At 48.1% G+C, this 25,158-nt stretch overlaps 1 protein-coding gene across 2 annotated transcripts in view; it reads left to right on the top strand.

Moving 5' to 3' along the window:
- The window catches only part of SPRING1 (SREBF pathway regulator in golgi 1), a 189,014-nt gene extending 166,468 nt beyond the window's left edge, over positions 1-22,546 (top strand). The window contains exons 6-7 of one of the 2 annotated variants that reach the window (XR_004681422.1): positions 411-556; positions 22,328-22,546. Coding sequence is in view for 1 of the 2 variants with exons in the window: in XM_035017080.1 (XP_034872971.1) it covers positions 411-434 (24 nt within the window). In the remaining variant the exon portion in view is untranslated. Of the gene's footprint in view, positions 1-410; positions 1,489-22,327 lie in introns of those variants that run through there. The other variant, XM_035017080.1, reaches the window with a different exon arrangement.
- Positions 22,547-25,158: the final 2,612 nt, after the last annotated feature.

Here is a 25,158-nt window from a genome sequence, read left to right as displayed (position 1 = left end):
CCACCGCTGCTGTGTCCCCTCTGTTGGATGGGAAGTAAAAGTAATCATAGCGATGACAATTTATTGCATGCTTATTTTAAACCAGTCGCCTCATCTAAGTGTTTGGCAGCAACTCTATAAAATGATTTCGTTATAATGTGTTATGAGTAATCAGGAGTAATGGGCGACAAGATGAGGAGCCCAAGGCAGAGAAAATCAGTGAACTGGGTCAAGGTCACACAGAGTCAGGATTCAAATGTAGGCAGCCTCACGCTTAAGCTCCGTTCAACACTGCGACTTCCGTAATACAGAATTTTTGGATATACTTTAGAATTCTTAAAGATTTAAGTTCTCATTTACACCCCTGGTCCTGAGAGGACAGGTAATATGATTATTAAAGTTGTGATATTGTGATCATCCCCATTTTTCAGATGGAGAACCTGAGGCTTGCCTAAGGCTGTGTGGTACCTGATTGGACCTCAAGGCCAAGAGAACGAGAGGAGAGCTTTGCTCCATGCATCTCAGCTGTTGAACCTCAGCTAGGCCCCAGAAACTGCATGCCCGAGGAGCAAGGGAGGTGAGTGAGGATGGACAGGTCTGCCAGGCCACTCCTCCAGATGTTGAAAGTAGCCTCAGAGTTGCCTCTTACTTTCAGGGCACTGGAAGGGGGGTGTCAAAGGTCAAGGTCAGAGAAAGGTCAAAAGCCAAGACCGGGCTTCAAACCTCACCGTATGTGGCCCTGTTGAAAGTCCAGAGTCTGGAGCTGGCAGGTGACAAGGCAGGGCCAGGGCCAGGCGTCCGGGTAGGGAGGCTCCAGAGGGACCTGAGGGTGCCAACTCAAATGCCTGCAGGAGTCAGGCAACCAAGTTCATGAGCGAAGCAGCCTTCACTAATATGGGACGGCCTTCACACGCTTCCGAAAGCGTTTCTATAATTCTTGCCGCACCAAGGGCATTTTCATGGTGAAAGGGCTTCTGGCCCATGGCGACATCAGGAAATTGGCTGCAGGTGCTATAGAAGGAGTGCGTTCCTATCCTCCTTCTTTAGCTTTCTCGACGAGGCCAGGGGGCCGAACATGAAAGCTTCTAGAGTCATTACATTTGGTTTTTGAGAGTTGAAGCGGGACAAGCCCCTTCCAGGGGGGCGGGGTGTACGCAGGAAGGAATACCCGGTCAACAGCATCGATTGCTGTTATACAGGGTTGACGATGTCAGGCCCGTGAAAGGACAAAAGTTCCCAGTGGTTCCAGAAACCAGAGATGGGATGGACTGTCTTGCATCGCTTAACCATTGATTCATTCTGTAAATATTCTTGCAGACCCACTATGTGCAGCCTTTAGGGGCTGTGGTGGGGAACAAGTCAAAAGTGGTCTCTGCCCCTCTGGCTCTTTCAGTCAACTGAGCGCCTACTATGTGCCGGGCACCTTACAAAAATGATGTCAAATAATCCTCACTACCCCCACTTGTTCGGGGCTTATGCTGGGCCAGAGATAGTCAAGTTCAAGCGTATTCTTTCGGCAACAGGAATTGATGTCCTGCCGTGTGCCAAGCCCATGCTGGGTGCTTTGTGAGCATTATTGGAATTAACCCTTCAGCAGCCTTTCTAGGCTAACACTGTTAGTGCCCCTGTCATCCCAATAAGAAAACAGAGGCACAGAGAGGTTGTGATCTGCCACCCCACCAGTCTGTAAGTGGCCAAGAAGGGGTCTGAATTTGCCCAGATTCTAGAGCAGACGCTTTGAATTACGCTGCATGCTTATTAATTCTCAAAACATGCTTATAAACAGTCATCCTTGGGCCCATCTCTCAGGTCAGAAAGCTGAGGCTCTGACAGGTTATTTATTGTGGCTGCTACTCAGGGCTAGAACTAGGGGTGCAAAAGTAAAAGGGACACCCAAAAACGCAGTGATCAAGATAAACAGTGTTGAATGCAATATTGAGAAACTCAGAATGAATGCCAAAAAAATGTAGGGTGAACAAAATATCAAAATTTTGAAGGACAGGCTTCCAAGCTGCACTTGTGGGCTTCTCTTGCTGTACCCTAATCTGTTTTGTCTTTATTTAAATTTTGCCTGATTTGTTCCTCGTTGATTTTTTTGGCATGGCTTTTCAGTATAAAATACTGCATTAAAATATTACTTATCCTGATTTCTGAGATTTTGGGCTCCCCCTTAAATTTTATACCTTGGCAAGTGCCTCACTCCCTCACCCTGGGGGGGGGGAGGGAGAGATAAGGGGCTCTGCAGGGCTCACCTCTCAGAGCTCCCTTTTACTGAGCACTCACTGTGTCAGGCACTCTTCCCAGGCTTTGCCTGTGTCTGGGTTTTGTGCTCCCAGCAGTCCCAGGAGGCAAATGTTATCATCGCTCCTAGTTTACTGATGTGGATACTGCGGACCAGAGAGGTCAAGAGCTTTGTGTAAGGTTACACGGCGGAGGGGGGGCGTAACTTGAACCCAACTCAGCTTCCCTGACGGAGGGAGGGAGCTCCCGGTGCCGGGAACAGCCCAGGCACTGGCGGCCGGGAGGGGGGAGACAGTCGCCGGTCCAGGGAATTCCTGCAGGGCGTGGGAGGCGGGACTTGGTGACCTCCGTGTGCCCAACTCTGCCCGATCCCAGCTTTCTACGATCCCATTGTTTCCTAAGAAACGGCCCCCGTGACTCGGCCGGGGAGCCGAGCCCCGGGCCCGGAGCCGGGCCTGGGGAATCCGGGGCGGGGTCGCAGGGACACTGCGCGTCCGGGGCGGCGGGGCCCCGCTCCTCCCCGCGCGGAGCAGCCCTGGGAGGGAGAGGCGTTGCGTGGCAAGAAAGCTGTTGGTAATCAGCAGAATTGGGTTTTAATGGGGTTCGCACGGATAGGACAGAAATCAAATTAGGGCCTAATTAGCATGCACGAGGCAGCGAGCGCGGCGGCGGCGGCGAGGCGGGCCCGCTGGGACCGGGCAGCACAGCCACCGGGCGGGGGGACGCCGCGTCCGGCTTTCGGGGTGGGGGGCGGGCGCGCGGGGACCCCCTCCGACCGCGGCGCCTCTCCCCCGCCCCCGGGCCCGGGGGTGCGCATCTCCGGCGGGCCGCGGGGCGCCGGGCGGGGACCCCGGCGGCCAGCGACTCTCGGCGCCCGCCCCTGCGTGGGCCCCGCTCCTGGAAACCGCTCGGCGGCCGCGCAGCAGGCACGGCTTTTTTTGTTTTGCATTGATAGGAAAGAAAAAAGGGTGCAGGGGAGGGGCAAGGGGAAAGAAGGACAGGAGAGGGAAAAGTTACCAGCAAAAGGAACCAAGCACCCTGTGCGTAATAATTAATAGTAGTCATTTAATAGTGATATGGGGAGCCGACCAGGGCCAGGTCCTCTGCCAGCACGTCGCCCCGATTTACACGACTAACATGAAGTTACTCTTCTTGCTCTCCATTTTACACATGGAGGCATCGCGAGCACAGAGAGGGTTAGTCGTTGCTCCAGAGCTGCCCAGCGAGGACACCGTGGAGCTGACACTCCAGCCCAGGGCTGGCCGACTCCAGAGGTTATGCTTGTGTCTGTTTCTGCCACAAAGAGTGCAAGTAGTTTTTTCCCTTCTTCTTCTCCTTTATTTTTAAAAAACACAAGATTCTTTTGAGAATGATGACGCCTCAGTTTAATTATAACAACGTGAAAAATTATGGCATTTCTCTCCAAGGCTTTCCTGTTCGGATTTTCACTCTCTCTGACGAGTTTTACATCTGCCATAGATCCCTGGAGTGTTCTTGGAAGTCTTATGCGTCTGCAGGCCACGTAGGTCCTGTGCCAGGAGCACTCCTTGTGTTTGGGGGATAAAAACCCAGAGAAGCAAAGAGGGGTCAGTTCTGGGATGAGCAGAGCAGTGGTAGAAGTGAATAAACTGGTGGGATAGTGACTGCAGCTCTCTCTTCTCAGGGATCCCCTACGTAGTATGTCCACTCCTCAAAGTGGTCTTCAAGGGAGGGCTTTCTATCCCCATTTTTAAATGTAGAAACTGGCCCAGAGAGGTAGAGTGACTTCCCCAAGGCCACATAGCAAGTCCACAGTGGAACTGGTATTCAAACCCAGGTCTCTCTGACTCCAGATCTCACATTCTTTTTGTGCAGCTATACTACACTCCAAGAATTAGCTGGGGGGTGCCCTTTTGGCAGTTGGCAGACAGGATGTCTTGCTTCCATCTGTGCCTTTGCTGTCTTTGGGGTCTGATCAGATTGAGGGAAACTTGGAGCACCTGGTACTGGCTATTCCAGGCCTGGGGTGGTGCCTTGATCTGCCTCCAAATGGGATCAAACATTTCTTGGTGGCAGCCGATTGAGAACATTCGAGGGCAGCACCTTCCAAAGCATATTACGTGAAACATGTCCAGAGTTGTTCGTGAAACAGCAGACTCTGTGATCAAATGATTTGGGGGAAATTTGGGGTTGAACAAAGTTAAACGTGCTTCTTTACAAAAGCAGGACTTTTCAGTTATTAATGTGCTCACATGTGAATCTCCAAAAGAGTGGTAGTGAGTAGCAGTTTCCAAATCATAGAACTCTTTTTCATAGAGCTCTGTGCAGGACTGGGGCTGCACAGATCCCACTCTGGGAAATGCGATCTAGTGTGTTCCAGAACTCACACCTTTAGAATTCTGGCCTGGAGTAGAGGTAGAGCTCATCCTCTGCATTGCTACCTACTGTCTCCTTTTGCGAGGAAGGACATTTTAAAGCCCTGCCTGCATGGAACAGTGTTCACAGTTGAACAAGGGAACCCCAATTGTGTGTTTCCCCAAAGCATCACCAACCACCCTCTGCAAGCAAAAATATTTATTGAGCCCTGCCCAGAGCTTTATAGGGGGTCTAAAGATGTACAAGTAAATGAAATTAACTAGAGGATGTAGGTAGTTCCCTGGCACTTAGCAAATGTGGAGTTAGTGTTGCGATTTCTCTATCAGTTCTGCTATTAGATCCAGCCCTACTGTCTTGGACCTCACGGTGTAGCTGAAGAAATACAATACGTGCACCCAACATGATAACTCACAGCTTGCTATGTCTGTGACAAAGGCCAATTGCAAATATTTTGGAAGCATCGCTATTCTATTCCCCAAGCACATTTAAAAATCTTTATTAGATTTTTAATTATAAAATTAATATAATGCCCATTGAAAAAAAAATGAACACATTAGAAAGTAGAAAATAAAAAGCAAAAAGTTCCTGTTCATATTCTGTACTCCACCACTCCTGACTCCCTAGAAGTAATCATTGTTAATGCAGACTTTTCTATGCATAAACAAACATGTAAATATGGAATTTTCCTTTTACAAAAAAATTGGGTCGTAAGACACACTACTTGTGACCTACTTCTTTTTCACTTAACTGTTCACTGTAGGCCTTTCCAATATGCAAAGATCAACCTCTCCCACTTCCAGCTGCCCCCAGAATCCCACCCTGCAGGTGTAGGATAATTGGCTCACTGGTGAACCCCTGTAAGAGCCAGCTCATCCGTTGGATATTTACCATTTCCCAAACTCATATGTGCTGCGGGATTGGGAAAGATGGAAAAGCATTTAGGTGGAGGGAATAGCATATGCAAAGGTGTGCAGTTGAGAAGTCAGGCGAGTAGTGCCAGGTGTGGGAGATGCACCTCTCCCTTTTCAGTGCGCACTGATCATCCCATTCTACTCGTGTCCCATGATTTCTTTGCTCAGTCCCTTTAATTTTGAAAGGCTCTCTTATAAGAGAGACTGGAATGTAGCTGGTCTGGTGTGGCCAGAGCGTAAGTATATACAAGGCAGTAGGTCAGATCCCTATAGGGTTTTCTCTGGCCTCCTCTCCCTATGTATGTTGTGACAGTTAATTCTCTGAGCCAATTTCAAGATTGTTTCCAAAGGCACCATGAACTGGAATGACCTGATGTGAGACCTTTTTACTTAGAAGTGCACAGTCCATTGGTAAACTCGGAGACACAAATGAGTGACTTGACCATGTCACCAGCCACTTGTCATATTCATTCACACACTCAAGGGGTCCGTTGTAGATGCAATTAGCTGGTTAACTAGCATTTGTCGGGCTCTCAGGAGTTGCTAAAATATAGCAATGGTGGCAGTAGGAGGGTTTCCAATTGCAAGGGCAAATATCGTCCCTGTGTTTGAAAGGGGGAGAGGGGCCTCTTTAAGAGTTTCCCAGGGAGGCAGTGAAGAATTAGAAAGAGATCGTAATTAGCCCTCAGAATGAAACTCGATGGGCCAAATGTCAGACACTCATCCTGTTTCGAGGCTGTGGACTCAACCAGACAGGTCCTCCGTGAGTCCCAGTACTCGGGCTCCCTGCAAGGAGGCCGGGAGACTCTATGAAAATGCCCAAATAGCTGAGATTCTCCAGGGTCAGCAAATCCACACAGAATGCCTTCACTGAGCAGTATCTGCGGGCTTTCGCTTCGGTGGCTGGTGGGCAGGGCTTTTCAATTGTCTCCATTCAGTTCCTCGAGTGGATCTCATAGGCTGAGTGAGATCTTTATCATTTGTCACAGGGCCTATGCACGCTGGGCATGCCACCGCACAGTCAGTCCCTGCTGCATAAAGACATCAGCAGCTCAGCAGGGCCTGGCCCCTGCCCTGTTGCTGTCCCAGCTGAGGTCGCCAGAAGCCGCGATGCCCCCCACCCCCCACCCCCGCTTCCCTCACCCGCACCCGAATAGCACCACCTCTTTCCCTACTCAGCTGCATACCCCCAACCGCTGTCCCCCGGCCAAAGTCAAAACCTCGCTGGACGGCATCATCATCCCTCGGCAGGCGGCCGTGGGTAGGGAGCAAGGAGGTACCCCAATCTGGGGCTGCTCCAGCCGTGCCACCTGCTTGCGGAGCGTTTCATCTGTGCTCCTGGAGCCTCCAGTAGAGATGCGGGTGATGAAACCTCCCAGCGTTCTCAAGAGGGGGAAATGATTTAGGCAAAGCAGAGACTTCGAGTCCATGACTGTTCAGAATAGCATGTCCTGTCTCCAGGAAAACTCATACCATTAAGACTTCTGACATAATAATAATAATAATAATAATAATAGTAGTAGTAGTAGTAAAAACACTTAAGGACATAACATGAATGTACTTAGTGCCTCTGAACTGTACACTTAAAAACAGTTAAAATGATACAGTTTAGGTTCTTATATTATGCCATAATTTAAAACAACACGTGCTGAGCAACTGCTTTATGCTGTGTTCTACCTGCACGTATTCTGTGTAGCTCCATCAGGTGGGAGAAGTATCCCCATTTTAAAGATGCGGGAATTCTCTTCCAGGGCCACCCAGCTAGCAAGTAGCCAAGTCAGGTTTTGAACTAAGCCAGACTCTCTCGATCTGGACATGTTGAGGTTGTGTTTGCCAAAGGGTGGTATCGTCAGACTCATTACATCACAGGGGATCACGACCCAGCTCATACACGTGGTCCTTTGACTTGGGTGAGTGCCATACAGGTGCCAGAAACCATGTTAGACAGCAGGGAGGCAGAGCTGCGTGGGACCCCAAGAGCCCTCCTATCATGGGCCCAGGCAGGAAGCAGGCAGAAGAAAAAACGAAATAATGAGTCCTCTAGGAGTGGAGTGAATTGTAGACAAGAGGCCCACGAGGAGGGGAGTCTTTGCAAAGGAAATGACATCTCAGCTGAATTTTGCAGAGCGTGGTAACTTTTTCCAGGAAGTAGAAAGGGGATGGCGTTGGCCAAGGCATGGCGGCTGAGGGCACAGTGCCAGTAGGTCCAACAGAGTGCAGAGGGGCTCAGGGAAGGGAGTTGAGGAATATGCTGGAAAGATAGCCAGGCGCTGATGGTGTAAGCAAAGGGGGCTGGAAAGCATCTTGCAAGCATTGGGAGGCTTCAAAGATTTTGGAGCAGGGAATGGCAAGATTATATTTGGAAGCTCCCGGGAGAAGGTCCCACTCCACAGTTTGGTTTTTGATTGTGGCAGAAACAATACGACTGAAGGGCACCTGGGTGGCTCAGTGGGTTAAGCATCTGACTCTTGATTTCGGCTCAGGTCATGATCTTGGGGTCATGAGATCGAGCTCTGCATCGGGCTCTGTGCTGGGCATGGAACCTGCTTAAGATTCTCCCTCTCCCACTCCCCCTGCTTGTGTTCCCTCTCTCGCTGTGTCTCTCTCTGTCAAATAAATAAATAAAATAAAATAAAACCAAAAAAACATAACCATATTAAAGAGAAGTTTGAGGGGCGCCTGGGTAGCACAGTCGGTCGAGTATCCAAGTCTTGGTTTTGGCTGGGGTCATGATCTCAGGATCATGGGATCGAGCCACGTGTCAGGCTCCACGCTCAGCGGGGAGTCTGCTTGAGATTCTCTTCCTCTCCTTCTCCCTCTGCCCCTCCCCCTGCACACTCTCTTTCTGTCTCTCTCAAATAAATAAATCTTAAAAAATAAAGTTTGAAAAATATAAACGAGCTAGAGTGTTCTATACTCCCCAACATGTAGCTGTTTTCCATTTGTGCATTTCCTTCTTTGGCCCTGCACTTACTTATCTTATATGTACACTATCAGAGAGTATCATTTTCTGTTCCTTTTTCAACTCAGTATTGCATCACAAACATTTGTCCACATTCCTGAGGTCCCTATAATTGTTTTCAGATCTGAGTTTTAGGAAGATGAATGAATTCATTCAACAAATATTTTTGAACAGATGCCAGGAACTGTTCTAGGCACTGGACAAGGCCCCTGTTCTCGTGGAGCTTATTTTCTGGTTGGGGAGACAGAAAAACAAATCAATGAAGTAGATAACTTCTGATCATGAGGAGTGTGATATGAACAGAAATCCGAAGGGAAATGAGACAGAGTCACTGTAAAGAGGGATGGAGGGTGTGGGGGTAAATTTAGAAAGGATGATCGGGGACAAAGGTGACCTTTGAGAGAAGCCAACTATGTAAATATCAAGGGGAGTTGTTTTAGGAAGAGGATATGCAAGTGCAAAGGCCCTGGGGCAGCAACATCCTTGACATGTCTTAGGAACAGTAAGAATTTGGGTGACAATACAGAGGGGACAAAAGATATGACAAGGGGACTGGACTCATCCAAAGCTACTGTGAACAGCACATTGGCCAGGAGCAGGGACCAGAGTAGTTCACTTCCAGCCTGTGTTTGGGTAGGCCCTGGGTCAGAGTCGGTGCCAGTACCCTGCCGCATGCTCTGGCTTTCCCAAGAGCCCAGGTACTTTCCAGCACAGACACATGAGGCCACACCCAGAGAGGCCTAGAGGGCTCCAGAGCCTGGCTACTGCGTAGGCAGAGCCAGCAAGTGCCAGCCTGACAGCTGATGGCAGCCCAGCCCCACCCTGCCGCCTCACCACCTGCACTTCAAAGTGCCAGTGCCCATGGCACATCCGCTTCCTGACCCCAAGGAGCTGGCACAGGGCCCCCAGCACAGACCTCTTCCTCCGCCTCCCACTCGGCGCTCCCAGCGCTGGGCGTTCTAACTCTCTCCTTCCCTCTCAAATCCTGGGCTTGCTTTGGAGACGGCACATTCTGGGTCAGGTCCCCTGTGAAACTCATACAGCTCCCTGATTTCTGCTTTCCAACACTCATTATCCACTCATTCTTCTTTGGATTAATTACTTAATAGCTGTCTTTCCCTTTTGACTGCAAGCTCCAGGAAGGGAAGGACTACAAATCCATAGAGTTTAGTAAAGTCCTACAGTGCTGTCCATAGACATACCATGTAAGCCATTCTGAAATTGAAAGTCTCCCAAAGAGCCACATTCAAAAAGTAAAAAGGAAGGTAAAGGGAGCTGTATTAATATATTTTATTTAACCCGATATATCCCAAATACCATTTCAACATCAGATCAGTACAAAAGAGGTTAATGAGGTATTTTTACATTCTTTTTTCTCATACTAAGTCTTCCCAGTCCAGGGTGTCATTTGCTATTCAGCACATCTCCATTAGGACGCAAAGCTTTCGTTGGAAATACTTGATCACATTTAGAGATTCTATGAAATTGGCAGGGAGAGTGGATTCACTTACCTAAGTTGTTCCAAGCATACATAAAAATTTTCCAATAGTTGAATGAGGAGTTTTAAACTTTAAAGTAAATAAAGTTAAATAAAATTTAAAATACCATTCTTCAGGCACACTAGCCACATTTCAAGTGCTTAGTAGTCTGCAGGGCTAATGGCTACCATATTGGACAGCAAAGATGTGATGGGAGCATGAATGGATGTATATTTGCAGAATGAATGGATTGATAAATCCTGCTCTCACCATTTACCAGTAATAGGCCTTGGGCGTTGGGGTGGTTTCTAAACACTCACACATTTCTTGACACTTCTCCTTTCAAAAGGTGCAGCCTGATTCCCCTCCCCGACGAGCGAGGCTTAGTGACTCACTTCTAAGGAATGGAATGTGGCTAAATGACAGCGTGTGACTTACAGAAGTGGGTCCTACTGTGCGTTGTAGGTCTATCAGCCTCTGCCCAAGCTCCCACCTGTTCTATGTCGTGACCTTAGACTCCACCAGAGAGACATCTAACTGGCTCGCTCGTCACCGCACAGTGGAGGGCACCTCCTTTGGGCTGGGCTTCTGCGTAAGCCCCGCTCTGAGTCTCGGTCTTTGGGTCACGGCCATGCCTGGTCCAATCAGCTGTGGTCAGGGTGGTGAGGTCATGAGGTCACAAGGCCAACTTTCCTCCAAAGCCCGTCAGAACACCTGGGACATAATAGTCTTGCCTCAGTAATGACCCTGGGTGAGTCCACTCATGAACGCGGGCCTGTTTCACTGTCAAATGATGGATGTTGGTAGTACCTGGACCAGCATTTTAGGTGGCCAGGAGGATCCACCGAGGCGGTCCACAGAAAGGCCTTTTCCAATGGAAATGTCTCAGGCGAATATTATTGCTACAGCAAAGGCAAGTTTCTGGGTACACGAAGCAGAAAGATGTGATCACTGTAATATTAATCAAGACCGTTCTCTTCAAACAAGTCACAGAGACTTAGGACACTGGGCCCATTTTAAACCCCAGTGGGCTGAAGATGAAGTTGAGTTTAAAAAAAAAAAAAAAAGCAGCAGCAGCTGTTTCTTGCCTGTGGCGTTTTAGCTTGTGCATATCGTCCCTGTAATATTTCTTCTTCCTTTTTTGTTAATGGCTTGGGGGTTTGAACACTGTTTTGTTCAGCCACACGGGGAAATGTTTAATGAATCCTTGTGAATATTCATTAAATGCTGTTAATATTTTCTGGTGGGGGAGGCCCCGCTGCCCACCCGGTGGGTCTCCGAACGGCGGCAGGGGAAGCAGCCCACCACTTGATTTGTGCTATTTGTTTTCCATTTTCATTGCCCTATTTTCTGAGACCTCAGGTGGTTTGCTGGGGCCAAGGGTGGAGGCAGAGCCGGCTTCCTTGCCCCCTCTCCCCAGCCTCACAAAAGAGTTGCGGAGAGTGGGAGTGTGAAGTTGAAGATGGTGTTATGCCATACACACCAGTGACCACACTCCTTGGTGTGAACTTCCAAGGAGCCCCCGCACAAAGAAATAGCCAGAGACTGCTCATGGCAGCCCTGCTCATAATCCCAACAAAGTGAGAAACCACACAAATGTCCGCTAGCAGGAGAATGGAGAGACAGAGAATATGCATACTCATGGATTCCTAGATAGTAGTGAAAATGAATGGCCAGGCCCATGTATTAACAGGATTGAATCTTTCTTTATTGAGATCTAATCTACACATCATAAAATTCACTCTTTAAAGTGTACAATGTGGTGGTTTTTAGTACCTTCTCAAAGCTGTACATCATCACCATCATGTCTGACATAATTTCATCACTCCAGAAAGAAGCTCCACGCCCATTCACTGGCACTTCCCATTGCTCCTCATGCCGAGACCCAGGAAACCCCTAATCTATTTTCTGTCCGTATGGATTTGCCTATTATAGACATTCCATATAAATGAACCCATACACTCTGTAGGCATGTGGGACTGGCTTCTTTCCCTCAGCATCATCTCTTCAAGGTTCATCCACATTGTGGTGCGTGTCAGTGCCTCAGTCCTTTTTATGGCTGAATCATATTCCATCATGCGGATCTGTCACATTTTGTTCATCCATTCTTGGGTTGATTAACATTTCGGGTGTTTCCCCTTTTTGACTGTTGTGAATAAAACCGCCGTGAACGTTCGCATGCAAGTTTCTGTGTGGACTATGCTTTAATAATCTTGAGTATATACCTAGGAATGGAATTGCCAGGTCCTGTGGCAATTCTGTTTAACTTCTTGAGAGACTGCCAGACTGTTTTCCAAAGTGGCTGCATCGTTCCTACCAACCACATCCTCACATGGTTAAATCTTAGAGACATAATGCAGAAGAAAAAGCAAGCTATAGAAGAATTGATTCAGTGTGACCCTATTTCTACAAAGTTTAGAAACATGTAACACAGTATTATATATTGTGTAGGTCTGCACTATGTGCACTTAAAGTATGGGATGTCCTGGGAATGAAAAATACTGAAATACAGGTAGAGGTCCCCTGAGGCTGGGGGGCAGGGAGGGGAGAACAGTGTTCTCAACGTTGATGAGCATGTGGGGCTTCCATCCTATGAGTATTGTTTTATTTCTTAAGCTAGATGGTGGTTCACAGGAATTACTCTTTATCTTTTGTTGTATATTTTTATTTTTTAATTAATTGATTAATTAATTTAAGTAGGCTCCATGTCCAGCATGATCTCACGACCCTGAGATCAAGACCTGAGCTGAGATCAAGAGTGGGACGCTCAACTGATGGAGCCAACGAGGCACCCAGCATATTTTTATTTTTAGTATATTTTTTAAAGTTTATTTATTTAAGTAATCTCTACCCCCAATGTGGGGCTTGAACTCACAGCCCCAAGATCAAGAATCGCATGCTCTGGGGCGCCTGGGTGGCTCAGTCAGTTAGGCGGCTGCTCAGGTCATGATCCCAGGGTCCTGGGATCAAACCCTGCGTCAGGCTCCCTGCTCAGCGGAGAGCCTGCTTCTCCCTCTCCCTCTGCCTGCCTGCCGCTCTGCCTACTTGTGCTCTCGATCTCTCTGTCAAATAGATAAATAAAATCTTAAAAAAAAAAAAAAAAAAGAATCGCATGCTCTTCCCACTGAGCCAGCCAGGCACCCCTTTCATTGTATACTTTTAGTATTTCCTAGTACATTTTTATGTTGGAATGTATTTCTAGGTAGGGCATGTTTATAGGGGCATACCTATCTTTAAGCAGGCTTACTCTGTGAGAATCTCATGGAACCAGAAGTTCTGAGTTAGAAAGTCTTCTGAGGTTCTGCCTCACCTCCCCAGCATACAGTTCCCACTGCCCAAGCTGTCAGTGCCGTGTGGTGTAAAGAACATTGGCCTTGGGATCTTGATATGTAAAGAAGACCCAACTGCAAGTAGCTAGAGTTGTTTTAAGCCAGAAAAATTCTTTGATTCTGTTCCCTTTAAGAGTTAGAACTTAGGGGCTCCTGGGTGGCTCAGTTGGTTAAGTGTCTGCCTTCAGCTCAGGTGATGATCTCAGGGTCCTGGGATTGAGCCCTGCGTGGGACTCCCTGCTCAGTAGGGAGTCTGTTTCTCCCTCTGCCTCTGCCCCTCCTCTTGCTTGTGTGCTCTTGCATGCGCGCTCTCTCTCTCTCTGTCAAATGAATAAATAAAATCTTAAGAAAAAAAAAAAGAGGTATAACTTAGGGCGCCTGGGTGGCTCAGTCAGTTAAGCATCTGCCTTCAGCTCAGGTCATGATCCCAGGGTCCTGGGATTGAGCTCCGATCGGGCTCCCTGCTCAGTGGGGAGCCTGCTTCTCCCTCTCCCACTGCTCCTCCCTCCCCCTCATGCTCTCTCTCTCTTTCAAATAAATAAAATCTTTTAAAAAAAGAGGTAGAACTTAATTTATCTCCCCTTGAGAGTGACTTGCCATAGTGAACAGAAAAAGACAGAAGTAACAGTGTGTGATTTTAGGGACTAAGCCATAAAAGGCACTGTGGCTTCTTCCTTTCTCTCTCTTTCCATTACTCATCCTGGGGAAAGCCAGGTGCCATGTTGTGAGGACACTCATGCCGTCCTATGGAGAAGCCCATATGGTGAGGAAGTGAGGTCACCTGCCAATAGCCATGTGAGTGAGCCATCTTGGGAAAAAAAAGCTCCAGCCCCAGTCAAACCTTCCGATGACACCACATCCCCCCATACAGCTGCACTGAGTGGAAGAGGACAAGACACCTCTCCCACAAGCACCCTGGTGGACTTCTCCATGTGTCTCACTGGTCCAGCCACATTACATACTCCTGCCTAAACCAAGCGCCGCCAAGGGGAATGGGATCACCTTGAGTGATCTGTGTGTCTAATGTTGTCTTAGTGTCTGCTCCCCAGAGGGCCCAAATTGCCACATATCCCTCTGGGATGGGGACCAGCCTTCTTCCCTATGTGTGGGCTGCTGTGTACCCAGACAAAACTAGGGAGAGGGGCACGGAGGGATGGCTGCCGGGTAGATAGCCTGCAGGGCTCACACAATGTCTCATGAGCACGAATCCCAGCTCCACCTGGACGGCCCAGGAGACCAGGAAAGTTATTAGCCTTTCTGGTCCCGGCCTCCTCTCCTGTAAAAACGTGCTAGGATCTAGGGCAACGTGAAGGAGCACGTGCAAAGCACCTCGCATGGGATGCTATAGCTCCCATTGGAGTGATTCCTAGTTTAAGGCACTCTTCATGATTTGTTTAATCCTCATGATTACCCTTTGGGGTGGGTGCTCTCTGTAGCCCCTTTTTGCCAAAGCTGAAGCTCAGAGAGGTGAGTGAGTAAGTGGCGGGACAGCCACGGAGTACAGCCCACCTGACTCTGAGGCTAGTAAGTAATGCTCAGGGGGGCTTCGGGCCGCACGGTCTGCTGTAGCAGCTTGACGAAGGCTGCTGTGGTGTGGACAGGGCCATTACAAGGGCAGTTCAGCATGATGGCTGCTAATGTTTACTGAGCACTAGCCATGTGCCAGTGTCTTTAAACAAATTATCTCATTTAAACATCCCAGCCATCAGCTGAGGGAGGATTTTTGCAGCCCATTTTACAGGCTGGGAACCAGATGCTCTGCGAGGAAAGGATGAAGCTGGGATTGTAGCCAGGCAGTCTAATCTCAGAGGCCACGCACTGCCACTCCCCAAAATGGGGGGGAGGGCCTGATTGGAATCCCAGCTCTACCTCTGAGCTCTGTGACCTGGGGCAAGTTACTTAATATCCCTGGGCCTCAGTTTCCCCAACTTCTAAACTGGAGATAAAGAACACCTATCTCAATAGGTTTTTTGTTTCCTTATTTTCTTTCTTTTTTCTTCTTTCTTTCTTTCTTTCTTTCTTTCTTTCTTTCTTTCTTTCTTTCTGTTGGGTGAGATTTAAATGAGAGAACATCTTTAAAGCTAGGACAGAGCCTGTTGCACTAGTAGGCTCTAATTAATCATCACAGGATTCCAGGTGTTGTTGACATTTATCTCTGATTTTTGTCTTTACGGAAATCATAAATCTGGTTCTGATTATCACCTCACGCACAGGGTCTACCCAAGGACTCACAGTCTTATTCTTTTCATCTATTCTCTAAAATATGATCCAATTTACAAAACTTTGACTTACAACTCCTTTAGAAGCCCAGCTAGTGCGTAAAATGATGCGCTCCGCAGCACGCTGCACCACAAAGCCCAAGGCCCCCGGGGACCTGGCAAGAAATGAGATCTTCCGTTCTTTTACATAATGAAGGATCCTTTTGTAAAATGAGTAACACCAGATCATGTATCTGCTGTAACAGTCCGGATTTTCCTGTTTAAAGCAGAGTCCCAGCCTCACATGCCCACAGGGGAGCCCAGCCATACCTCCAACTCTTCCACAAGTCCTCCGAGGTGCAGGGCTGTGGCCATTGCCCCCTTACTCAGTTTCCTCATCTGTAAAATGGGCACGAGTGTTTGCGTTCTATAGTATCCTCCACCTTACAGGATAAATGACCCTGGGCATGTGAAAGTACTTTCATGAGGCGAACCTTTGTAGAATCTAAATGGGTTTAGTCATTCATGACCCTCACCAGAGCTTGTTGAGCAAGTCCTTAGACCCCAAAGAAATAGGAGACATGAGCACTGCCCTTCAAGAGGGTTTGTTTCCAGTGGGGAAGACATTTTATTACACAGAGCAGTCTTTCTTAAGTTTTGGTTAAACCCATACCTTCTCTATGTGTGCTCAACTATTTCGTGTTCTAATATTATTTGAAATTTCAAAATAAATGAAACACGGCCACTAAGAAAGCTATTAAAAGAGTGAAAACTCCAAGAGAAATGGAAGTATATGTTCATATAAAAGCTTGTACCTGAATGTTCATAGCTGCGTTATTCATGACGGGCAAAAGGTGAACCCCCCCCCCATACATCAGTCAATGGATGAATGGATAAATAAAATGTGGTGTATCCACAAAATAGAATATTATTTGGTCATAAAAAGGAATGCAGTACCGATTCATGCTACCACATGGATCCACCTTGAGAACATTATGCTAAGTGAAAGAAGTCAGTCCCAAAAGATTGTGGATTGCACGATGCCATTCACAAAAGTCCAGAATAGGGAACTCTATAGAGACAGAAAGTAGACTACTGGTTGCTTAGGAACCGAGGGAGGGAAGGGTTAGAGAGAATTAAGAAAATAATAAGAAAATGTTGACTGTCACTCCTCCCCCGAGACACTTGCCCCCAGGGACAACCGCTGAGTAGAAATGCCCATCCCCAAACCTGTGAGTGTGGTGGGAGGTAAGTAGAGAAGAGGGTGGGCTGAAGGTATGGAGGGGGGCCTTAGGGAAGAGATGGAAATTAAAGAAAATGTAGCATTTTCACCAGAGAAGGAGAAAACAGGGGGCGGAGCACCAGGACTCACCCCAGGAAGGATCTGAGCTTGGGAATCAACAGGGCGTGTTTGGGGGATGCTGAAGAGATGCTTCGGCTGGCTGGAGCAGCAGGTTAATTTAAGGAGATAACTAGTAGAGGGGGTCAGAACGCTGGATAGGGTGGGAGCCTGGGGGCATGGGGGGGCCACAATTTCTTCTTGAACAAGAGTTCTGGGAGCTCTCGGAGGCTTTTGAGCAAGGGGCTGACATGATCTCATGACTTAAGATGCCTCGAGGCTGTCCTTATGCCCTGAAGCCTTTACGCTTATTCGCGCATGCGCGAGCACGCACGCACACGCATGCAAGTGCACACACAGACACACACACGCATGCAAGTGCACACACAGACACACACGCATGCAAGTGCACACACAGACACGCACGCAGCAGCCGCGGGAGTCCCAGGGCTCAAACCCGCAAGCGTTTTCGGAGGAAGCAACCAGGGGCCTAACCAGGGTGGGCGTCCTTGGGGGATCCATGTCCAAGACACCCTGTCTTCAGAATTAGGCAAAAAGATTAAACAACTCCATCCGGAACCCCAGCACAAATAAATTCCACCCCGTCCCCAGAAGCTGGCCCAGGGTCAGGTGGCCGGGGGGGGGGGGGGGGCCGGGGGGAGGGTGGGAGGAAAGGCCCAGGCTGGGAGGAGGCCTGGGTCTGGGCCGCGACCTCGAGCTCCAGCCCCCCTGCTCCGAAGGAGATTGGCCGAGTGGAAGGGGTAGGGGAAGAGCAGGACAAATGAATGGGGGCCTGCGGGGGGCGGGGCGCGGGGTGACCCTGGGGCGCTTGCCAGGATACTCAGGCGGGCCAGGTGAGCATCTGTCCCCGCGGGGCAGGGGTGGACGCCCAGCTGAGCGCAGGCCTCCCACAGCAGCCCGCAGTGAGGCTGCTTGAAGAACCGTGTTAATCTGTGCGCATCCCAAGGGGGAGCCCCTAGGCTCCATCTCTAATCAGGTCGCTACTCTCATTTAGAGGGTTTAATGTACCATCCTTTTGAGTGGGAAGCGCGGTGTCAACCCATCAGCTGCTCAGAGGAGCCACTTTTCTGCCTCCTCCTTCTGCTTCTGCCCGCTGGTGTCACCTGGACCCTGGACCTCGGCCCCAGGCGGCCACGCCTCTCTCCCTTGGAGGTGTTCCCCCCCTCCCCCGCTTGCAGTGCCAGAGCCATCATCCTAAGGCACAAATCTGCCCCTACCTCAGCCCTTCCTGTTTCCAGGCCAGCTCCAGCCCCAAGCCGAGGCGTACTTTGACCTTGCCCCAGCCTGCGCTCTCGTGGCTTTATCTCCTGCGTTGTCTTTCCCTGCTACCCACCAAGTAGCCAGCAGACAGCATGTAGCCTGCGCGCTCTGTGCAGTTTCTCAGCCTCGGCACCAGTGACATTTGGGGCCGGATACTTCTTTGGTGGGGGGCTGTCCTGTGCGTTGCATGATGCTGAGTGGCATCGCTGGCCTCTACCTACTAATGCCAGTGGCACCCCCACCCCCGGGTGTGACAACCAGATATGTCTCCAGACATTGCCAACTGTCCTAGGGGCCCAGTCAGCCCACACTGAGAGCCACTGCTCTGGGGGAGTGGACAGAAGAGTCAAGGCCACCTGCTCTCAAGCCAGATAGACCTGGATTCACTCCTTTGCCCTCTGAGCTGCACAGTACTCGGCAAGTCACTTTAAATGAAGATAAAATGGTACCTGTCTTAGAGGATTGGGCAATGGTGAAATGAGCTGATCCATGAAAAGTAGCTGCATGGCCAGCACATAATAAGTGCTGGCTGGTGTTAGCAAGCCCTGTGTGTTCCAGATTCCTGGCTGTGCCTTCTTCCTTCTCCTGTTGGTCAGCAGACTTGTATTTGTTCTTCAAGATTCGGCTTACACATCAGTTCCGCTCTCGATCTCTCCCGAATCCTGGCCACTTCTCCCCTGCCACAGACTTCCCACGTTGTACTGAAGGCGTGTGTTTCAGGATGCGTCTCCCACACCTGCCTGTGAGCCTTTAGGAGCAGGGGTCACCTGCATTCACGCTCGGCCCCTGTTTTGGGAGGAAAGGCAGGAGAGGGTATGTGCCCATTCGGGACACGCTCTGATCTCATCTGCAGAGAGACTGCAAGCCCATGTGTCTGGCCCAAGTTGGATGCCAGGGGCTGTAGATACCACATAGAAGATGGGAAGCTCATTAGCTCAGAGAACATCATCCAAATGCTTGCCCTCATTAGTTCAAGGCAGTGATGATGCAGATAAAGTGCCCTGTCCTCTGGGCTCAAACTCAATCTCTATGGCCAGCAGTTGACTCCAAGTCTCAGTTTTTCCATCTGTATAATGGCGATGATCCAGCTGCCTCCTGGGGTTACTTTGAGGATGGAGATGATGTGGTGAGAGCAGTTTGCCCGTGATGAAGATAAGTACATGACCATAGGCATGCAAACCTCGTGGGGGAAAAGAATCTGGAGAGCTCATTTCTTTACTATCGAAGACCAGCCAGTGGTGGTGGTGGTGGATGGGATTGTGTCTTCACATCAGGGAGAGTTTCCTCTCCTTTGTTTGTGGTCTTAATCTGGGAGACGGATGGGATACACCGCTTATTTTTCTTGTTGAGATGTACAGAAAGGTCTCCATGTCCACGAAGGAGAGAAGCAAAAGAAAGCCACTTAAGTCATAGAAGCCGATATCTAGCTTGGAATCCAGGAAGAATTAATTGATAACAAGGGTCATTAATCCCCAGAGCAGGATGCCACCAGCACAGATAATAGAATTTCAATTACTAGAGGGTTTCTTGTCTATTAAAGCCCTCCTGTTTCTACAAGGCAGTGTTTAACTACCACAGCCCCCAGGACACCTTCCCTGCCACCTCACTGCGTGCATTTCTCTCCTCCTTTGACCTCTAGAAACACTCACTGCCAGTGCCCTGTCTTCTCGTGTGTGTGTGTGTGTGTGTGTGTGTGTGTGTATGAGAGAGAGAGAGAGAGTCCCACATAGATCACAGAATCCTTGAGAGTAGCAAGCTTTGTCCTATACTTTGCTCTAGCTTTCTCTACTAAAATGCCTTTGTAGGATATTCTTCAATATTATTCCTGTTATTGAAAAAAAAGTTTCAAAGTTGCACAGATAACACATGTTCACTGTAGAAAAATGAGAAAAATCCTGACAAGCCACAGAAACAAAACAAAACAAAACAAAACAAAATCATCCATCACCCCTCTAGATCCAGAAAGACCCAGTGCTAACATCTTCCCCTGGTTCTTCTTTGTTTTTCAAATTCAGCCAAGGATTAGATGAATGCATGCAAAGTATTCAAAAAGAGATGGAATGTAAAAGAAAAAGTACCCCTTTGGCTTCTCCCTCAACCCTTCCCCACAGAGGTAACTGATGTTAACTGTTCAATGGGAACCTGTCCAACCTCTGTCCAGGCATGTGTAGACTCTTGTGTATATACAGATTGATACATAGTATTTTTTAAAAATAGACAGGATCACACAATGTGTATGTTTCTTTGACTTGCTTTTATTCATCTACCAATATGTCTTAGAGTGCTTTCTGCACCAGCTCATTTAGATCTTCCTTTTGTCTTTGACAACTGGATAACATTCCATTGCATCAACGCGCTGCAATTTTTAGACCCACTCCCCTACTGCTGGGCATTTATGTTGTTTCCAGTTTATCACTGATATAAAGTGTACATCGTCGTCCACCTGTGCAGGAACTTTTGTGGGCAAGACTCACACACATGAAGTGATAGATTCACTTGATTTAAATTTTGATTCGTACTGTCGAATCCCTCTGCAAAAGGCTGTGCCAAATTAAAGTTCTTACCGGGCATGAGAAATGTGATCCACCCTGCCCCTGACAACACTGGAAGTGATCAGTCCTTAATAATTTTTTTGTCAATTTCATGGATGAACATGGTGCCTCTTCTTGTTCTGCCTTTCTCTGATTACGGTGAAGGTGGGCACCTTTTCATATGTTTATTGACCATCAGCCTTCTTTCTATACGTATGCAGATTTACACACTTTTGGAAATGTATTGCCCTGCCTTGTTGTCATCTGCCTTTTCTTCTTCACACAGTGCATAAGGGACATCTCTCCATGTCAGCACACACACTTTTGCACCATTCTTGATAGCTAGATCATGTGTCAGTACGGTACTTTTCAATCAGGCCCTCATTGTTGGGCATTCAAGTAGGTCCCCATCCTGTGCTGTTTTGTCTAAAACTGTGGTGGTCAGTATCATTATAGCTGAGTGACGCATTGAACACTCTCTTATTTCCCTGGGATGGATTACTAAGAGAGGAATTGCTGGTCAAGGGACACACATATTTTAAGGCTGTTGTTGCTTATTTCCTTTTCTTCCCTCCTGTGGTCTGACTCAGTGGATCTCAACCCCGAGTGGGACACACACAATACCGTATATGCCCTACTATACGGGCAGGAGTAATTTGACTCCATCTATTTTTGCCTTCCATGCTTACTTGAGAACCTAACACCGCTTCCCCCTCCTTTAAATTTAACGCCACTGGCCTCCTGAATAACTCTGCAGAGGTCACAGAGGTCTTCCCAGCACAGAGTCTTTCTCATGCCCAGGCTTCTTCTGGGAGGCCCGTGGTGCTAACTGCCATTTTTGAACACTTCCTGTGGTGTCGGGCCAGCTCACTGCATCTTCACATTGACACTATGAGGCAGGGGCTGTTAACCGCCCCATTTCCCAGAGGAGACACTGAGGCTCACACAGGTTCAATAACTTGCCCTACATTACAAAGCCAGCAAATGGCAGAACCCATTTGACCCCCAGTTCTATTGCTTTTCAATAGAAAGTGTACACCAGCAATTCAAGGGAATGTCTGAAACCAGCTCTTGTTTATTGATTGACATATCTGCCTTTGTGATTCCAAATCAAGAGGTGAAAAGTAAAAAGGGGCTCCTTGCTCCGTGTGTCTTCCAGGGGGCAGAGGTCAACATATCATAAGCTCTGGGCAAAGTAGAGGCATCAGTCTTTGCTGGTGGGGAAGCAACTATGTCCAAGGCAAAGCGCTAAGCCAATATGACTCTTAAAGTACCATCCAAACCCAAGATTTTGAGTATTGTTGGAGTAATTTCCACTGTAGAATTGGGTCAACTGTTTATGCTAGTAGGACTGCCATTTAAGCATCTGGGAATGATGCTTCTAGTGTAACTTGAAAGCATGAATATTTTTCTGTCGTTGAGGAAACCGCCCCTTGCCCTCTTCCCTCACCCTTCTGAAAGGCTCTTGACTCTAATAAGAGTGAAGCCCTTTGAGCTCCTTGGAGGAAGGTGTGCCTACAAAGCCAAGGGTGTGATTAGATCAGCCAGGATCTTCCTGTTCCAACCAAAGGAACCAATTAGATGATCTAATGGGAACCTTTTTTTGTCATCCAGAAATTATATGATGCTGTGGAGCTGCCCACTATTATGTACCCTTGATGATAATAATAATGTCTCCTTCCAGGGTCACGTAATAACAAAATGTAATAAACTCTCTTGACAGGCTCGGTGTTAATGGCCCTGCACCCATTTTGCTGCTGGATAGAGCGAGGCAAAGAAAAACCAGGGGCCTGGCTCACCTTCCCTCAGCAGGAAGACTTGCTCAGTGAGGTCATTGAAAGCAAGAATCTTATTTCCTATGCTGTCAGTCTGAAATTCCAGCTAGAGCAGAACTTCCCCCAAAGTTCTTTGAAGGGGTGAGGGGGAGGAGGAAAGTGGTGTTTTGAAGAACATTAGTGTCACAAGAAACTGTGTTAAGTTTGAGAAATGCTTTATTTCTAGTCCTTCATTGGATTTTAAGCACATTAGCATATTAAAGTCTCTGAGAAGTCCTGCAGGCTTTTAAATTGTGATTAACCAGATATTTTCAAAACTGATTTGACCACGGAATCCTGCTTTTATGTAATAGCTCTTAGCATTCCCTGGATGCCCTTCTGGTAATTCTGTGTTTGCGATATTTAAATGACCTCTGCTGTCCCAAAACCTTTTGTAGAGAGGCCCTTCCATCAGGAGTAAGGAAGCAGAAGCTACCACTGGAGAACGGGCTTGGTGGTCAGGATAGCAAGATAGCTTCTGAGGAATCTTTTCCCTTCTTTACCAAATGAACCTGAAGGCCCCCAGACCATAAGGATGGTTGCCCTAGCAACCCATGTCAGGTCAGACCAGTTTCATCATTGGAATATGCCAGTAGTTTCTAATCATTTTCAAACGGGGGCAGAATTGTTGGCTGGTGCTGAAGTTGGTGGGAGTGTGACCTTGGGGACAGTGTGGAGTTGAACTGAGAAGGGTCCTCAGGAGGAAATGAAGGTGGAGCCAGGGAAACGAGGAGTGGTGTTAGGTTGTGAGAAGCCCCTGACATGTGCCTTGAGATCATGCCAGGAGGGCATTACTGACTTGAAAGGAGTTAATGTCATCTACATCAATGCAACATGGCACATGGATGTCTGGTGTCTGTGGGCCTCTATGCCTCCTTCCACAATCATCTAAGACAGCTCCCTGGTCTCTGAAAAACAGTCAAATGACATTAACTAGGAGGCAGTGGATGGGGGAAGGCAGGACAAACAAATAGAGACAGAAAGCAGATACAGGAATAAGGCTGGTACAGTCATAGTGACCATAGTGTCCTGGGCATTTGCTGTCTCAAATCCAGCCACCTGTTGGCTGACACAGTATTAGGTGTTTGTTTGCCTAGGCGGGCTATGATGTATCCAGCACCTACTATGTGTTGGTTCCTGTGCTAAACACATTTTATATTTTTTCCAACTAGGGGACTAAATACATTGTATATTTTCTTCTATAAGGAAGGCTTTTCGTCTTCACTATAGAGATGAGGAAACCAGGAGAACCAAAGGCTAAGAAATTGGTCCAAGCATGCACAGCTAGCATGGTTTGAACTGGGGGCTTTTTGATGCCAAAGGCTGTTTTCTTGATCCTTGATCCTTTTTTTTCCCCTTTGCTTCTTTGTGCTCAACAAAATGTTTGGGAGATGCAACATACTCTTGTCTATAGCAATAGTTCATTTGTTTTCATTGCTATATTGTAGTCCATCATATGACCACATAGCAGTCTCTCCCTTCTCCTGTTGATGAACATTTGAGTTATTTGCAGATTTTGGCCATCATGACAGTGATGCATCATTATCTGTGTTTATGAGTGCACATGGGTAAGAGTTCTTCTAGAACAGAAGCTTGGAGTGGACTTGCTGGGTCATAGATTGTGTCTGTCTTCAACTTTTCTAGATAAGTGCTTGAACCTTGAGCTCTTGTCCCTCCACATCCTCACCAGCACTTTGTGCTCTTCCCTAATTTCTATTCACCATGACCATCTGCCATCTCCATCCTTCACCAAACTGTTCGTGGATTTCCAAAAGCAAGTGAAGAAGTTCAGCATGTACAGCAGACGCCGTATTTACAGAATCAGAACATACAGCAGACCCCATATTTACAGAATCAGCAGACCCCTTATTTACAGAATCAGAATCACTAAAGGAGCAACCCAGGAATCTATGTTTTTCACAACCTACCTTAGGAGTCCGGATAACTAGCCTGTCTGAGGATCACTGATCTAGAGCCTCGACACATTTTTTTAAAGTCCTGGGGTCCTTTCTTCAAACTCAATCTTATGCAGGATGCAATATATAAAATAGATAGAATTGGAGCTGCCCTGCTTGGAGCAGGAAGTGGGAGTAGAGGGCTGGCTCTTCACCACAACCCTTCCTCTTCCTCCTACAGCACAGCTAGACTACATTTCCCAGCCTGCTTTGCAGGTAGGTGTAGCCAGGTGACTGAGCTCCCTCCAATTAGTGTAGGTGGAAGCGATGGAGGAGGGGGCATTTCCAGGCCTGGCTCATAAAGCCCTGCCCCATCTGTAGGCTAAATGCAGAGGATGCTGAGGCTAAGAGGTGAAACCGGGGTCCCCAGATTGTGTGAAAGGCTGCCAGACGATCAGCAACACCCCTTTGGGATTTCACACTGTGAGAAATAAATGTCTACGGTGTGAAGTCGTAGATACTTGGGGGTCGGTTTGTTACAGCCACTGGCATTGCCTTCGCCTGGCCCGCCGGTCCTCTGTGAAGCCCGCGTGCAGGACCGCAGATGCAGATGAAAGGGTACGCCACATGCAGTCACAAACCCTGGGCTTTGAATCTCCACTCCCTCGTAAGAGGAGGGAGAGAGGACCCTACTTCCCTCTGCTTCTGTGTGGATTTAATGAGATAATATATTTGGAAAGCACTCTGGGTACAGTGAAAGGCATTTCAGATGTGAGTTATATTTAGTTATTGGTACTGCGTTTCTGCATGTGTTTCTTTCACTGCCTCGGCAGCCAAGCCTCTCT

Source organism: Mirounga leonina, unplaced genomic scaffold (assembly GCF_011800145.1).
Source record: "Mirounga leonina isolate KUSES-001 unplaced genomic scaffold, KU_Mleo_1.0 Mir_171, whole genome shotgun sequence".
Taxonomy (NCBI): domain Eukaryota; kingdom Metazoa; phylum Chordata; class Mammalia; order Carnivora; family Phocidae; genus Mirounga; species Mirounga leonina.
The sequence above is the reverse complement of the archived record's forward strand: the minus strand, read 5'-3'. Positions and strand labels throughout refer to the sequence as shown.